Consider the following 18,047-nt stretch of genomic DNA (forward strand, 5'->3'; position numbering starts at 1 on the left):
AGAATTATTCTTGTTAGTGTCAATATTATCGTAATATTAATTTATTTATTTTTAAAGTTTAAAAATGTAGTAGGACAGCACCTTGAATAGTGATGGGATAGTATCTGATCCTATCTCAAACAGCCTCTTAAAAAAATCTCCGCACTACGCGTAAGAAAACATTACACTGCCACGTGTCGCAATGATCAGCGCTTTCGCAATTCGCTACACGTTTATTATGTGGTCGAGTTTATTTTGTCCGTATAAACTTTGTGCGGTGTTCGTTTATAATTATCTTATACGTTATTATTAGATTAAATAAATTGACCCACAATATAATAAATATTTTTCTAACAAATTTTATGTAGAAATTTTGGAAATTAAAATACTAAACCTAATTTGGCGACCTTAGTCTATACTTTGATTTTTTCAGTTATTCTTCCCATTCAAAAATTGAATATCCAGCACAACAGGTCATGGAGGAACCTATATTGCTCGTATATGAATATTTTATTTTTGGTTTATCACCCGGTGTTAGGTATCCGTATTGGAGCTCGATTATATCTGAATTCACCGTGTGGGGCTCCATTCAGGGGGAAACACTCCTTACAAAGAATTCCACACCCAGGGCTCAGACCCGAAACTTCTGGTTAAGGGAGGAACAACCGCATCCGTTGCACCAAATCCTTTAGTGATTATATGAGTATCTCCTTGATGAAGCTATATATCCTTCTCAATATTAAGGATTCACAAAGTCAAATTAATAGCATGGTCCCTATTTGGTGCAAGAAGATAAGTTTGATCTGAATATTGATAATAATGTCAAGACTACACAAATTAAAAATATTACTTTTGAAGGACTCTTTAAAAATGATCAAGAAAATGATTGTTGGAATATTATAGGAGGGTGAACCTTGTTATTATGTATAGAAGTGTGAAGCATAAAAAAAATTAAGATTTCAATAGTAAATGTGATGCAAAATATGAAAATTCTGTTCAAACAATATTCATCGACACATCACCTCTTTACCTGCCTTTTAATTTATAAAGTTTTGTTCTTAAGTACATAACATACGACAGAAAAACAATTAGTTAATTAATAAAAGCGGTATGAAGCAATAAAATTTAATTTGCTAAAAAAGTAACATAATATCGATGATTAGTTTCATTTAATATATTAACGATGCATCGTGCGGGTACTAAAACCAGTTCAAAAGATACAAAAATTAGTAATGTTTGATTTTCTGCTTTAATTTAAATTCGGCATTTCATTAGCTAAAAATATGTTTGTTAACGGCAAAATGGAGGTGGCAAAATTTGAAGCTAAAGGCAAGAGAAATTTTGGGTTGAATTTGGGTCCATTTGATTGATTTTCATCCATTGCACTGAAAGGGATTTGGGAATGGAAATGTCCTCCAATTGAAATAGAACTACATGTATTTCTCAATTTTTAGTTTGTAGAATATATCACACCACTAACATACATATACATATCATTTTATTGAAATTAATCTATCATGACAAATTAAATTATTTGTTAAAAATTATAACTATTAAAATTCTCCAATCACACTATATTATACTTTTTTATCTTTATCAGAAGGCGTAAAGTAAGAAAAACTCAAAAAATATGTGTGAAAACTGATAATAAGACGCAATTATGGATTAACATGTATTATGGTAAATCATGTAATTAAATACCTAGACACATATTATATGATAAGTTCCAAACAATACCTACGGAAATGGTTTGTCTTTGTAACATTAGAAGTAGGTTGAAGCTGTTGAATACATTACAAGTCTTATTTCAAATTTTCTTGCGATTACATATAGCGGAGCTTTTCGCTATAGGATACCTAACATTAAATATTCTGGAGGACACACATGTGCCTAAACAAGCATGTTGGCTTGTTAGAAAAAATTTTGAAGCAAAGAAATGGTTTGCAAACTTGTACACTTTGGAGGAACTTAAAAGATGTACTCAGAATGGAGTCTTTAGCATCAAGAAGTCCTACATTGCTTTTCTCCCATAGTACCCTAAAGTATTCTGGAAGTTTCTAACTATGGGACAGGGTATATTGCCAAGACATCAATATATTCTTTGGCTTGCCATCAATCAGCGACTAGCCACTGTTACCAGACTCAGCAAATGGGGCATTAATGTTGACAAGGATTGTGTGTTGTGTCATTTAGGGGTCGAGGAACTATTTTCACATCTATTCTTTGATTGCAGCTATTCTAAACTGACGTGGGACTCATTGTTGAAATGGTTGAATATCACTAGACGTGTTGGAACTTGGGATGAAGGGTTAGAATAGGTATCTAAACAAGCACACAAAGGCAGACCATTAACGGATATATTGAGTTGCCTGTTTGCAGCTTGTGTGTATAACATTTGGAATGAAAGGAACAATAGAAGATTCTCTCAGAAGTGCCATCTACCACTAAGAGATTGAGAGAGATTACCATCCAGTTACACATAGGTAGGAGTTACCGTTTCTTTCCTTGGATTGAGGTCTAGTTCTAGAATTCAAACCGAACTGGCAGTTTTGTATATCTCACTTGGTTAAATGAAAATTTTACGTTTGACCAAAAAAAAAAAAAAAAAAAACCTAACATTAAATATCGGCACAAAACGCTTGATATTATTTTATGGGAGTGCCCGTCGGTGTTTAACATGGATTAGTGTTGCTTATGAATTAAAGGTTTTTATTGATCTTGATGCGGTGGTCTTATACGACACCTTTCTTTTCTTGCAAGCATCGGATTACGAAGTGCAGCTTCAACACTACACCGGCCAAGAAGATATTCACACGAAAGTAACAAAACTAACTATAGTTACGATTGATTGTGGTTTTTAGTAGTTTTTTTTTATTTTTTAACTGAAGAACACTTTGAATTAATACACTTGATGTAAATTTGGAGTACTTATATATTTGGATGATGAACATTGTGTTTTTTTTTTTTTCTTAAAACAATATTAGAGCTGTTGCTGATATGAAGTACTTGCCGCAAAGACTTTACTTTTAGGACCGATAGATGCTTTTTTATATTTATATTATTGAGGCATTAGATAATAGTTTGTAGAACAGTAAGATGTTGGTGTATTTCATTAGTCTCTGTTAGTTTACCTGTTAGTTAAGGGAAATAAAAACATAACATTGGGTAAATATGCAGATTTAAGTTATCTGTCATCCTTTTTTTATGATTTTTTTTCTTAAATATTGTCCGCACATCATGCGGGTACTAATACTAATATATCATAATAACTTATTCACGGTCAAATATTTGTAAATATCTAGTTAATTTTTAATACTTATAATGTATGGGTAAAAACTGTTGATTTTCCGTTGATACACGATTAGATCCGCCTCTGCTTTTACACATATATATGGAGGGAAGCAAACCCCAATTAACTACCGAGTTTATGCCAAACGAAAGGCATAAATATAAAGAAGATTTGCTGGTCTAGAAAAATGCATTCAAGGGTTAAAAATATTTCTTTTCCTGATTGATTTAAGTTATGTAGTTCTATCTATAAAAACAAAGGCAAATCGTAGTATTCGTAAACTATAAAAACAAAAGACATTATTTTGACCAACAATAATTAGAGGTGAATAGGCTCTCTACCTCCACGAGGTAGCGGTAAGGTCTGCGTACATTTTATCATTTTCAAACCCCATTTGTAACATTACATTGAGTATGTTGTTGTTATCGTTGTAATAATTAGAGGTGAACATTCAAGTTGAAGTTGGGAAGTAACTAATGTATACTGAATAAAATTGTTTTTGAACTTCACTTTTACTTACATTATCTACTGCTAGTAATTAGTATTATCAAGCAGGTTTTTATAGGAAAATGAATTTATGCCATTGAAGGTCACCAAAGGAGTTTATGTCATTTAGGAGTGAATATATTTGGTGGACGTCAACTTCTTTCTATCTGCACCTTAAAAAAACTAAAGGAAACTAGTGATTTCAGTCCTCATTACGTATTGTGAACTTGGTCCATGTTTTATTCAAATACAGCACAAGTGAATAAGAAAAGATTACATCTTTAAAGTTGTCGATATCATCGTCTACATGTCAAGTCATGAGATGTAAAATGCAAATAGTCGACGTTGTGAATCTAAAAGTTTGAGTGATATATATACGAAGGTGTCGGTCCATCAGTGCCTCAGGGAAAATCATATGCTGGTGTTTTAAAAAAATGAAATTTGAGACAGTAGCGATGAGAAGGAAACAAATTATGCATATTTAACTTTTTATTAATTTGAATATGAATTTTAGAAGTTCAATAATTAAAAAGTATTATTTAAAAACAGAACATAAAAAACATAAGCAGAGCTGGAAGGGAAGGAAAATGAAAGCATAGACTTCATCTAAACCACCCAATAGTATCGAGTTTTAATTTGTTTAAGATTTCGTTCAGTATTTAGCTCCCGTTAAACTTAAAGATCAAAATTACAAATTTAGATCAATTAAAGGTTAAATGTGTAAAGACAAAGAATACAGGGACCAAAATAAAAAAAAAGTTATAAAAATACCTATTTTCCCAAATCAAAGTATTAGGCTTTTCAAAGAACTAATTTAAAACTTTTTTGCGGAAAAGCAAATCGTTGAACATGTTTTTTTAATTCTTATTCTGTTGGAGAAGATACATGCATGTTATAGATTTTAAATAAATTTCCAAATTAATAAATTTATTGCACAACAACCTTTTTGTTTTATTCAGATTTCTTATTTCATAATTTACAAATGCAACCCAACAGAAGTCACAATTTCATTTCACAGTTGGTTTTGCAGATCTCTTTCACCTTTTTAATCCAATATTGTAATCAGTTCTAAATGTTCCTCTCTAAAATACCATAATCATTTTGAATTAGAAAGTATTACGATTGATATGACAGATATAGAGTAAATAAATTTTCTTAGGTGTTCCAAAACAACTACAATAAGAAGATCCCGTGCTATGCACGTGCCCAACTCCAAGATAATGTTATTCCAATTTTTTTAATATTTGTATTTTTTGTGTATTCATAATTAAAACTTCTTCATCATTAATTTAGGTTTCTCGTACTTACAAAAATATTTTAATTTTATCAAATATCTTTTCTAAAATGTAGATAGATTTCTACACTCTTAGTAATTAAAACAGACTCGCAAGCCAAAAATTGATTTAAAACGGCTAGCTTGCAAAATTTTAAAAACCTCGGATATATCTTAAAGGGATGTCTTAAAATCGGCTATATGTGCTTTTTTCCCAATTATTACATTTTTGCATCTTTACAAGTATGTCTAGTTGTACCTTAATTTGTTATACTTTACTTTTATTTTTATAATACCTAATTAGAGTGTATTTCTGTAGTCCCTGAAAAATGTACATAAAAAAAAATCAGTAGGCATGATAAAATTTTCCATAAAAAGAGCTAAAACATTTTGGTCAACCTAATGGAAATTATATTTGTTGGGTAAAGGAAAGTCAAATTTATTCATGAAAAATATTGAAGTCTAGTCTAAGGTCTAGTGCCTATTAGTTCATTTGTTGTATGAGGAATGTGGTCAACAGTGGAAGGCTCTTAAGAAAAATGTATACTCAATATTTGGTGGCTAATTTAATGCTTTCAAATCTTAGCCCACATTATTCACAAGAAAACCAAAGAAAATTTTAAATAGATTGAAAGAAAACTTTATATTAGTCAACTTCTCCACTTGTTTTTGTCAAACTCAATATCTTAACGTCAAATTAATAATCTGTGTTAGCTGGTATTTGACCAAATACACTTTCCTCTTTTTCCTCCCTCTTTGGGTATCTTCTTATAATCTTCCATCCATTGTTACTGAAATTAAACTAAAAGAAAAAGTGAAATAACAAGTTTTCCTCTGATATTTGTCAGCATTTTTTTTTTTTTTAATAATCGATTCCATCAATTTTAAACTAAAATAGGACGCTTATTAATTTGTCCAAGAAAGTAAATTCCAAAATGCATAAAAAGTAGTACTCCCTCCGTTCACTTTTACTTATCCACTATGGACTTTGCACGCTTTTAAAAAAATAATAAATGAAGTGCATATTTTATCATAATATCCATATTAATTGATGTATAATTGTATTAGATTTGAAAAATGGTTTGAAATGAGTAATTAATGCTAAGGGTAAAACATGAAAAACATATTATTTTTTTCTTGATATGCGAAAATGGACGAATAAAAGTGAAAATTTATTTTTGAAATAGTGGACAAGTAAAAGTGAACGGAGGGAGTAATAATTTTTTCTGCTCCCGACAGCTATACATATAGTTTAGTCAAATATAAGTAAATTCACTCGGTAGAACCGTATTCATCTATTTTTATCCGATGATGTACTATTTGAAATAAGATTTTTTTGTTACAGCTTATTAAACTTAATGGCTTCAATCTTTAGGTTATTAACACTGAATTTTTGTATTGTTAAAATTATGAATTTAGAAATAGTCTTAGTTGAGAGTTTAGTAGATGTTTTATATGTATATCTATATTTCATGTCGAAAATTATTGAGCTTAGGTGAATCTATAGTCAAAAGACTACCTCCTAGGCCACCTCGGACTGTGACTGAAATAATAAAAGAAATAAATGGGCTAAGCATACGATTCTCGATTTGGGCTTAGACTACTAAAGCCTACATTATTAGATTGATCTAATTGAGCCCAATAGATACACATTCATTTCACATTGCATTGAAATAAGGGAAAATGACACAAATTGCCATCCGGGTGAAACTATTGACACCTGATGGCCCAAGAATCTTGCAAGTTTTTTTTTTTAGTCTTTTCAAAATAATTCCATTGTTGTATATATATCATTACTGTATATGCATAGAAAATGTATCATACGTATAGAAACTTTATCATCGTTATATAGAATATATATCATTACTGTATATGTATAGAAAATATATCATTATTGTATAATTTATGTATAATCAACGTATAATTAGAAAATGTATCATTGGTGTATAATTTCTTTTTAATTAATGTGTATTTACTAATTATACACATATAATACATGTTTTGAGATATTTTTTGAAAGCTCAATTAACGTATACTTACTAATTATACACATATTATACATGTTTTGGGATATTTTTTGAAGACTCAATATGAATTTTTTTCATCAATCTCTAGTGGAGACTTTTCGATCCTGTTCTTTTTGTAGCGAACATTTTATTGACAACTTTTCGATCTTTTGTGGCAATTAAAGTCACTACAAAAAGTCTAATTTTTTTTGTGGTGAATGAGGGCTACCAGGCTATACTTTGGGCCGAATGGCCAATTCAGGATATTAAGCCCAAACATAGGTCAAATTTCTTATGACCACTGTGAGTCCTTTTCCTTTGAAATAATACTCACACTTTTTTTCAAATCAAATGTTTTGCTTGAGTCTCAATGGGTCTGTTAATCTCATAGATAAATTGTAGGAAAATTGTTTGATCTTCAGTGGGGAAAGTACACAAATACCCTATTTTGTCCAAGTGCACATATTTTCTTTTTGGCACTAGTAACCACTTCGCGCCTGAAGTTTGGTAACTTCAACATTAGCGTCTGAAAGTGTGGCTTTGTGAAGGCCAAACTTCAAATGTTTTTGTATAATGTTTGGTATGGCTTCCCAAGACAGTTTGGATATTTTTTACTAAGGTACATAAAAATTGTTTAAATATTAGTCATGTATGTCTAAATTTTTTCATGTCTCACCTTCAGTCGTACATAACTGAAGTACATGTAAAATAAGACTAAAATTTCAGCCATGTGTGTTTGAATTATTTTTTTGTCAAAAATATGATCAAGATACATGTAATAAGGGGCTGAGATTTAAGACATGTGCACTTGGACAAAAAACAATAATTTATTTTCGAATTTCAACAATCCAACACACGATTCAATACCCAAATCTACTTTAAATAAGCTCAAATTTGAAACATAAGTTTCATATATCAAACAGAACAAACCTCAATTATCAATTTGTCAAAAAACACAACAAATCTAACAAACCCATTTAACAAGGTTTTTTTTTTTCCAAGTATGTCTGCACTTCATCTTGCATATATGCATGAACTACACGTAAAAGTGGTCGAAATTTCAGACATGTGCGCCTGAGCAAGAAAAGCGAGAACTGATTATTTAAAAAATAAATAAAATTGGAGTTTACTACAGGGACAACATACTCAGTGTAATCTCACATGTGGGGTATGAGGAGAATAGGATGTACCCAAACCTTACTCATAGCTTTGTAGTGTTAAACATGTTATTTATGTGACAATAAAATGTTTGAAACTTGTAATATCAAACATGGCATAATATTTCATTGGTCATAAAAGCTTTGACATTGGTGGTAAACTATTTTTAAATTATAAATGAGTCATTTTCTTTAATAAATTAAAGAATATATGGGATTACATGAACCGAAACGTAGGGAATATTATATATCATCATAGGTCAAGAAGAGAGTTGGGAATTTGGATGAATCCATGAACTGGCAACAACTAAGACATCCACCCAAAACAATAAAACTTCCATCCAAACTTATACAAGCAAAGATACAAGTCTTTGTCATGTCACAAACGAATTTGTACCACCATACTTTTATAATATATAGAGCCCGTTTGGGCAATTGATTTAAAGTAGCTGATAAGCAATTTTAAGTGCTAAAGCTGATTTAATAAATAAGCAGTTACATGTTTGGATAAAAGTATTGAAAGTGATAATAAGCAACTAAATGTTTGACAAAAAGGTGTTGATAAGCATATTTTTATGTTAAAATGACTTAAATATCCTTAAGTTATTTACACTAATAACGATGTTACAAGAATTTAAATTTTATTTAATTCAAATACAAAATGATTTATGTCTCATTTATTTTTAATACAAAATTTACTAGATAAATCTAAATTTTGTTTATAAATATAAATTATTTTATGTTAAGCAAAATTTAATCATAAGCTATAATATAACAATTAATAATTTGACTTTTTTTTTTTTTTGGGTAAAATACATACTTAAATATTACACAAAATTTGTATAGAAGAAACAAACACATAACAATTTTCTTTTGTCGCTAATTAAACTAACACATCAAACTATCATCAATAGTCTCATCAATAGGATCACGAGTTGCCATCCAAATGCAAGGTTGCATGTTTTTTTTATTTTTTTTTCTAATTTACATATTTTGTGTTTATCGATAATATTTTATTCATCTTCCAATTTATTTAGCTCTTGAAATCAATAACAAATATACATAGATAAGTAGGAGAGGGTTCCATGCTTTACAAAACCCATAAATCAACAATATTGATGTCAAGTTAAGAAGGGTTCCATGCTTGGTGTGGAATTTGAAGAACTACTAAAAACAATATAAGAGAGAAATTTGTTACCCCAAATAATGCCATGAAGAACTGTAATTGTTGTTTACGTTAAAGAGGTGGAGGAAATTTTAAGTTTGGAAGAACAGCATGGGAGTGAAATCATGGAAAGTGTTAGGAATTTTGTTTTAAGAAAAGGTATTTTAGAAATTATAAAAAGATATCAGGGATAAAATCGTAAAAAGTTTGGTCAAACCAAAAGTGTTTGTAAGCTATAAAATCATAAGTTGGGGGTGACCAACTTATGACTCATTGGTTATTTTGGCTTATAAGCACTTTTAGAATTTACCAAACACGTAGCCAAAACACTTGACCATCTTATAAGCTAACTCAAACACCCTCATATTCTGCTATTAACTATAAATCTTAGCTCATCGACCCAAGAAAAGTATTGGCTAGTGTTTCAGTGAAACTTAATTTTGCTTGGGTTAAGTGGGACACTTGAGACGGAAGCATTCATCATACTGTGAGTCAATTCTTTTTGCCGACAGAGAGAGACAGTTGGGAGCTATAACGTCTTTATCCACCAACTAAGGAGGTCATATCAATTATAATCAAATAATGCAGTGCTAACTAAGTTTGCCGCTTGATTTGCTGGCTCTAATTAGTCAAAAAATGGGACATATCTTGCAACATTATTGACACCTCAACCAAATCACAAATCGACAAAATATGGGAGAGATGTTGGGTATATTATAAAACAAGTCTTAAACCTTACTGAAACATTTTAAAGTTTGCAATGGTCCTAATTGGACAATATCACTAGTGGAAAGGGTTGTTATAGTAATAATTTCACAAGGTAGCCTATTTGGTTTGCTATTTAATTTTTATCCTTAGCTTTAATCTTTTGCTCATCTATCTACTTTGGAACAATTTTAGATATGCAGAGTCTGAATTTAGACTTGACTTCAGACGAATATGTCTATAGTTAGGCTTGCCTTCGGACAAACAGTCTAAAGTTAAATATTGTCAAAGTTCGGGAAAAACTGAATGAATGCAACAAAAAATGGTTGAACTTCAGCCATATACATACCTGAACTTTGATCATATGAAGTTTCAGGCAGCGCATGTCTGAAGTTGTTTCGAAGTCGGTAGACAATTTTTTATATATTGCGAGTATGACTTAAACGGTGATCTCAAAATCGGGTATCAGTGCACTTTGGTGAAGATGTGGCAAAAGCAAGGACTCAAGTCCTTAGGGATGTACGTGACACCCTAAGAAAATTCCACATCGACGAAATACGAAAAATACCAAGTATATTAGGTAACAATCTTATACCTTAGCAACACATTTTAAAATCGTGCACCTTAACAACACATTCTAAAATCGTGCGAGCCTGGGCCTTAAGTAGACAATATTACTAGTGGACTGCACTGTTACAATCCTACAGAAGAGGGCATAGTATCCTAAAAATCACCGGAATTACTTCGAAATCCCTCTACCACTCTCCCAGTTCCTTCTTGCTTTTGGTTCGGTTAGAAGTAAATAGAATCACACCCAACTATGTCTCCAGCAAAACCTAACTTCAATTCAGGTATTACATTTTGTTTGATCATTCAAACATGATAACCAAAAGCTAAAATAGTCCTAGCAAGTTAGTAGAATAACTGAATTCTGAATATTCTACTTAATAACAACTGAATAGTTTAGGTGCCTGAACCAAAATTTGGATTGACAAAGTTAAACTTAATCAGACAAACATAGCGAGAGCCTATTTATTAGTACTTTCTCCTAGACCCATTCTTCTTCAAGACAACTAAACAAAGAGTACCTAAACTATCCTTCGCCTCACCAATCTACATCCCACGAAATGTATGACTTTTTTTTTTATAACGGTAGTGTTTAGGCCAGCTTGTGTTGCTACCTCCACTTTCACAACTATGAGTAATTCTATCCTCTAAGGTTTATACAGACAAGAAGTAACTACCTAACATTTTGTCAGACAAGAAGTAATCACCTAACATTTTTATCGCTACTAGAATCCTGATTTCAGCCATATCGTGCACGGAGTAACTCTATCCTCCGAGGTTTATGCAGAGAAGAAGTAATCACCTAACATTTTTGTCCTTGCTGAGATTGGAATCCTGATTTCGGCCACATCCTTGGCCCTTAGGTGCCTTAGATCCAATAATTTGACTGCAAGGAGAAAAATGATGCGGTTCCACTAGTTTTGCTATGACAATGACAACGAATGTGCAAAAAGGTATGAACATCTTCATGAAAGCTGCTGATTGCACATGGAACCTTATCTTCAAGCACATGATGAAGCAGGCAATGCAGTTAATAAGAAGCAAACCCATGTTGGCGCCTCACCTGACAAGGGGACTGAGAGCACCTGACCCTTAAATAATGCAACTTTTACTAATACCAGTACTAGAACAATAAATAACATAACCCCACTTGCTCGACAAGCCAATCGAATAACAAAAGAATCTTGACTTATTGAGAAATTCTAGTTGGAAACAAATATGAACGGAAGAGAGAGAAATAAACTAATCACAACGCCAAATGGCTTAAACGTTATAACGGGCATGAAAAGATAAACAAATATTTAAGCAGAAACAGGTAACAGTACTACAACATGACATCCACGCTCCTCACTCTCTCCAGCATTCACTCCTGATAAACTACATGAGCCCAAAACTAGCTGGACTTCACAGTAAAGTGTACACAAATATGGAACATATAAGAAAAAGAAATGCTCATAACCCAGGGAGATCAGAAACATACTACACAACATATAATAAAATGTGTTTCTTCAGTTCTCTTCATTCACATCATACTCCTCATCCTCGTATTCACCTTCCTCATCAGCAGTGGCATCCTGATATTGCTGATACTCAGACACAAGATCGTTCATGTTGCTTTCGGCTTCTGTGAACTCCATTTCGTCCATTCCTTCACCGGTGTACCAATGCAAGAAAGCCTTTCTCCTAAACATAGCAGTAAACTGTTCGCTCACCCTCCTAAACATTTCCTGAATGGAAGTTGAGTTTCCAATGAAGGTGGATGCCATTGAGAGACCTCTTGGTGGGATGTCACAGACACTGGATTTCACATTGTTTGGAATCCATTCAACAAAGTAAGAAGAGTTCTTGTTCTGAACGTTAATCATCTGCTCATCAACTTCCTTAGTGCTCATTTTTCCCCTGAACATGGCTGAGGCAGTAAGGTAACGACCATGACGTGGATCAGCAGCACACATCATGTTCTTGGCGTCCCACATCTGCTGGGTCAGCTCTGGGACTGTAAGTGCACGGTATTGCTGTGAACCACGAGAAGTGAGAGGAGCAAATCCAACCATGAAGAAGTGCAAACGAGGGAAGGGGATCAGGTTAACAGCTAGCTTCCTAAGATCAGAGTTCAATTGACCCGGGAACCTGAGGCAGCAAGTGACTCCACTCATCGTAGCAGAGATCAAGTGGTTCAAATCACCAACTGCAACATAATGTAGAAGCATATTGAGCAAGTGTAAGAAAAATGAGCAAAAATCTATAACAATCTCTAAAAGGATGGTGAAAATTAAAGGAATTAAGTACCGTCTAAAATAAGTGTAGTTTGATTCAAAAATTTAATCCAAAAAGATTTTATGTATGATGATCAATGTTACAGAAGAACTAAATGAAAGGGGATCTAATTAAATTTTAATTCCTACTTTGACTACCATAACAGTACAATAAAATTAAAAAGAAAAGGATCAAGAATGGTTATGAGCCAAGAAAAGATCTAAACTACACCAAGAGATCAACCAATTAACATCTTTACCAATTATCATAATCAAGGCTAAATGACCAGCTCAAGACATTAACATACATGAACATGTTTGTAAGTAAAAAAAATATATTTCCTGTCAGTATCTGATTAGGTTTGTGGGTTACAGCTCAAAAGTTAACCGAAACAACATATAGAGCCCGTTTGGATTGACTTATAGCTTAAAGCTGTTTGCAGCTTATAAGCTGAAAAAAATAAGTTGGGGTAGTCCAACTTATTTTTTTTGGCTTATAAGCTGTTTTCAGCTTATAATCTGCTTTAGATAAACTAAGTTAAATGGGTCCAATTATTTTTTTGAGCTTATTTTAAGCACAAAAATGATTTTAAGGTGACCAAAGAAACACTCAAAAAAGTTTGAAAACAAACATAAAGCCAACTTATAAGCCAATCCAAACGGGCTCATAGACACTAGGAAAATGGCCACATCACCAGCTTACCTACCTTGTTATAGTGAGTGGATGAATAAATAGCAGGGACCATGACTTATAACACATTAACTGACCCTGTGACAGGAGGACCACAGATCAAGGAAATCTAGGGTTCTTAGGAATTTCAATAGCAAGCAAGTACTCCTACTAAAACATGAATCATTGATTACTGATAGAATCATTTAATGCCAACTTAGGGATTATCTGAAACACTGCCTAGAGATTAGGTCGACAACGTACCTAAAGAGTACATCTAGAGAAGCCACTTTATAACCAGATATTATTTTTGAAGGTTGCATTTTCACCAGTTAAAAATGGGTAAGTTCAATCTATACATTGATAAACAAAGCAAATAGAAAAAAAGTAAAATTTATCAATTGGGATAACATAGACTCACAGCTGGGTGTGGTAAGCTTGAGAGTCCTGAAACAGATGTCATATAGAGCTTCATTGTCGAGCACCATACACTCATCAGCATTTTCAACAAGCTGATGCACCGAAAGGGTGGCATTATATGGCTCAACCACTGTATCCGAAACCTTTGGTGATGGGAACACTGAGAATGTGAGCATCATGCGGTCAGGGTATTCCTCCCTGATTTTGGAGATCAACAAGGTTCCCATTCCAGAACCTGTTCCTCCACCAAGTGAGTGGCACACTTGGAAACCTGCAAAAAAGTAGAAAAATAATCAATAACCTCACAATATTTTACCCAAATTAAGCATGATTAGATCATACTACTCAAATCCATGAATTTACCTTGAAGGCAGTCGCAATTCTCAGCCTCCTTCCTGACAACATCAAGAACAGAGTCAATAAGCTCTGCACCCTCGGTGTAATGACCCTTAGCCCAATTGTTTCCAGCACCAGACTGACCGAAAACAAAGTTATCAGGCCTAAATATCTGCCCATAAGGACCAGTTCTCACACTGTCCATTGTACCAGGCTCGAGATCCATGAGCACTGCACGGGGAACAAACCTCCCACATGAAGCTTCATTGTAATACACATTAACACGCTCCAATTGCAGATCTGAGGTTCCGACATATCGTCCGGTTGGATCAATTCCATGTTCATCACATACAACTTCCCAGAACTTTGATCCGATCTGGTTTCCACATTGTCCACCTTGGATGTGAAGGATTTCTCTCATCTTATCTGAAATCAACAAGATGTTTTCTCTTACATTAAAAACCACTATGGAAAGTATAAAATTAATATTCACAACTAATACATCTGATTTTACGAAATTTCAAAGAGAAGAAAATGGATCACTACGACATTTAGCTATTGAATCATAAACATCAGTAGATAAAGCTGTGTTTGAAGCAATTTGTGCGGTTAAATAGCATCAATATCAGTACAAAATGTTGATCCAAACTAACATTCTATCAAAATCAATGACGTTATTCACACAAATATCTATACAAAGCACATTTTCCACATATCTCAACAAATCAACTATAACATGACATTATTCACAATCAAACACATCTGATTTTCACGAAACAAAGTGGATCACTACGACATTTACCTATTTAATTATAAACTTCAGTAGATAAAGCTTAGTACTTGAAGTATTTTTGTGCGTTTAAATAGCATCATTTTCATTACGAAATGTTGATCCATTTTACTGAATCAAATCACACAAACATCTATACAAATCACATTTCTGAACAAATCGACTACACAGAGTAAATTCTATGCAAAAATTACAGTAAATCCTCAGATCTAGAAATAAGCGAAACATAGAATACTCACTCGATCTAAAAATTGAAGCGCATAATATTGCAGAAACAAAATAAAATCAAATAAATGTACCGATAAAACAATAAAATCCAAATCAATCTAAGAAAACTATCATAATGAAAGGTTTTTACAAAGCGGACAAGGAAAATGAGACAGAAAATCGTATTTTAAGATTAAAATAAGTAGCATAAAATCGTTAATCACATAAAAATCATCAAAATTGGAAATGCAATTCAAAAAATCAATTTTCACTCGATCTAATAATTGAAATACATGATATTGCAGAAACAGATCAAAATCAAACAAAATGAACCGATAAAACAATGAAAATCCAAATCGATCTAAGAAAAATAAGACAAAAAAGATCATTTTCAGATCAAAATCATTAATATCATTTCAAAATGTTGATCCAAACTAACATTTTCTATACAAGGAAAGGAACATTTTCCACAAATCTCAACAAATAGACTAGACATAGTACATTCTATGCAAAAATAGAGCAAATTTCAAATCATTTTCCGATCAAAATTAGCAATGCAATTCAAAAACTCATAGATCAGCTAAAAATAGAAAGCATACCTTCTAAATCGGGAAGAGATCTGAAAATTGATGGTGGAACTACCCACTCGATCAAGAGAGAGTAGTATAGAAAGAGTGAGATGAGAGTGTGGGCGTGACCAAGTGAAGCCTATTGAGTGAATTTTATATCTGCAAGAGGGAATGATCAACGGCCACAATTTATTCCCTCCTATTATATCTGGACAAATGGACGGTTATGATGGGGTCTAAAATGGGGTGAGGTTTCATTTATAGGTAAAATATAGTTTCAGATATTTTTGTGACGATTATGTCCTTTGTAAAATTACATGGATGTCCTCCCATGGGACCCACATTAGCTGTCTTACGATCTTACCGAAGTTCGGTATCACGTTAATTTTATACGGTTTATAGAAGATAAACCCCTTTCTGTTAATTTTTAAGTGATGTTTTCTTAATTAATTTGTGTCGAAATAATTTTTTATTTATTTTTACCGCGCAATGAAAGGCTGAGTTGGTTGCGTGAGTAATTTCTCACGTGAGAGACTTAGGATCGATTTCCCTCATCAGCGATCTTCTCAGTCAGAGCTCGCCGCACCAAACATATCTGGTGCGGCTTATAGCTCCTCTATAGTTTGCGAACTATTGCATAGTGAACAAGTTACCCAAAGATCACCTAAGGATAGCGGTTGCGGGCTTTGCTGAGAGTTTCGAAAATATATTTTTTATTATTATATTATAACAATTGATTTTCTAACGTTTCTGCCATTTGACTGAAAATGTGTAAGTTGTTAAGAATTCAGAAGGTATTAATCTTTTCTGTCAAGTTTATCTTTGTTTAATAATGATTTGAATAAAATTTTAACAAGTCTGTCAATAAATCTTTAAGTTTTTCTATGGAGAAACGGACGGCCAGGATGAGATCTAAAATGGTGAGATTTGATTTAATGGTAAAATATAGTTTTGAGATATTTTTGTGACGATTATGTCCTTTGTCATTTGAAATGACTTGGATGCCCTCCCATGTTAGCTGTCTTACGATGTTGCTTAAGTCGGTGTCACGTTTATTTATATAAAGTTAGGTGATAACTTGATTTGAGGTTTAGGAAACATATAATAATATACCCCTTTTGATCCATTTTACAGGACTGTATTTTCTTATTAATTTGTATTAAAATATAATATATTTTATCATATTATATTTGAAATAATTAATTAAACTCTCTTTTATTTAATCTTTACTGATATATAAATTGTCAGGATAAGTTTAAGATTATAAATTTTAAAAACAAATAAACTCCATATCAAGTTAAACAGCACAACCCAAATTGAAATGAGGGAGTAATAAATATAACTATAATAAAGTGAAAATCTTATACAGTATAAAAGAAAATATGTTCTATATTTATTGTTTTGATGCAGCATTATGGATGCGGTCAGCATAACTCCATTAGATTTTAACATATGTTATTTTGCTTCCACTATGTTAAACTAAGGATCTAAATAGGTAAAAAGAATTAGAGGTAAGGGTCAAAAACACACCCTAACTATCACTTTTTTTTAGTTTCATACCTAGACTATCATAAGGTTGAGAAAACTACCTAAACTATCACTATCTAGTTTACAAAACACACCTGCACTAAATGTGTGAACTCACTATCCAAAAGGCAAGTGAAGCTGAAATTTTCTCAAAAAAATTGTCCACATGGCATAAGTAATGCTATGGTGGCACCTATGTTTATAAAAAAACTGTATATATGTTTTTTTTTAAATCTGGATTTAAAAAAAATATATGATTTTTTTGTAAAAGAATATCAAAAAATTTAGAAAATAAAAAAAAAAGTTAAAAAATAGAAAAGTTGATTTTTTTTTAAAAAAATGTGAAAACTAAATAATCAGTTTTCTTTTTTTTTTTAAAAAAAAAAATAGCTTTTCCATTTTTAAACTATTATTTTTATTTTCTATAATTTTTGATATTTTTTTATAAAAAATATTATTTTTTCAGTTTGTTTTTTGTAAAACAAATAGTTTTTTTAATTTCCATGTAGGTGTCATTGTGACATTATTTATCCACTTGGACAACACTTGGCAACATTCTTATATAAAATGGAGAGTGTAAATCACATGTCATTCAAGAATAATTTGAGGTGTGTTTTGTAAATTAGATAGTGATAATTTAAGTAGT

The 18,047-nt window shown here is 32.1% G+C and overlaps 1 protein-coding gene across 1 annotated transcript; it reads right to left on the reverse strand.

Moving 5' to 3' along the window:
• Window positions 1-11,870: 11,870 nt before the first annotated feature.
• Window positions 11,871-16,063, reverse strand: LOC132049313 (tubulin beta-5 chain). The gene is made up of 4 exons (XM_059440064.1): window positions 15,905-16,063; window positions 14,336-14,734; window positions 13,974-14,243; window positions 11,871-12,815 (listed from the first exon to the last, which is right to left on the reverse strand). The coding sequence occupies exons 2-4, from the start codon at window positions 14,727-14,729 to the stop codon at window positions 12,136-12,138; spliced, it is 1,344 nt and encodes a 447-aa protein (XP_059296047.1). The 5' UTR covers window positions 14,730-14,734; window positions 15,905-16,063; the 3' UTR covers window positions 11,871-12,135.
• Window positions 16,064-18,047: the final 1,984 nt, after the last annotated feature.

This window comes from Lycium ferocissimum, chromosome 3 (genome assembly GCF_029784015.1).
Source record: "Lycium ferocissimum isolate CSIRO_LF1 chromosome 3, AGI_CSIRO_Lferr_CH_V1, whole genome shotgun sequence".
NCBI classification, from domain to species: domain Eukaryota; kingdom Viridiplantae; phylum Streptophyta; class Magnoliopsida; order Solanales; family Solanaceae; genus Lycium; species Lycium ferocissimum.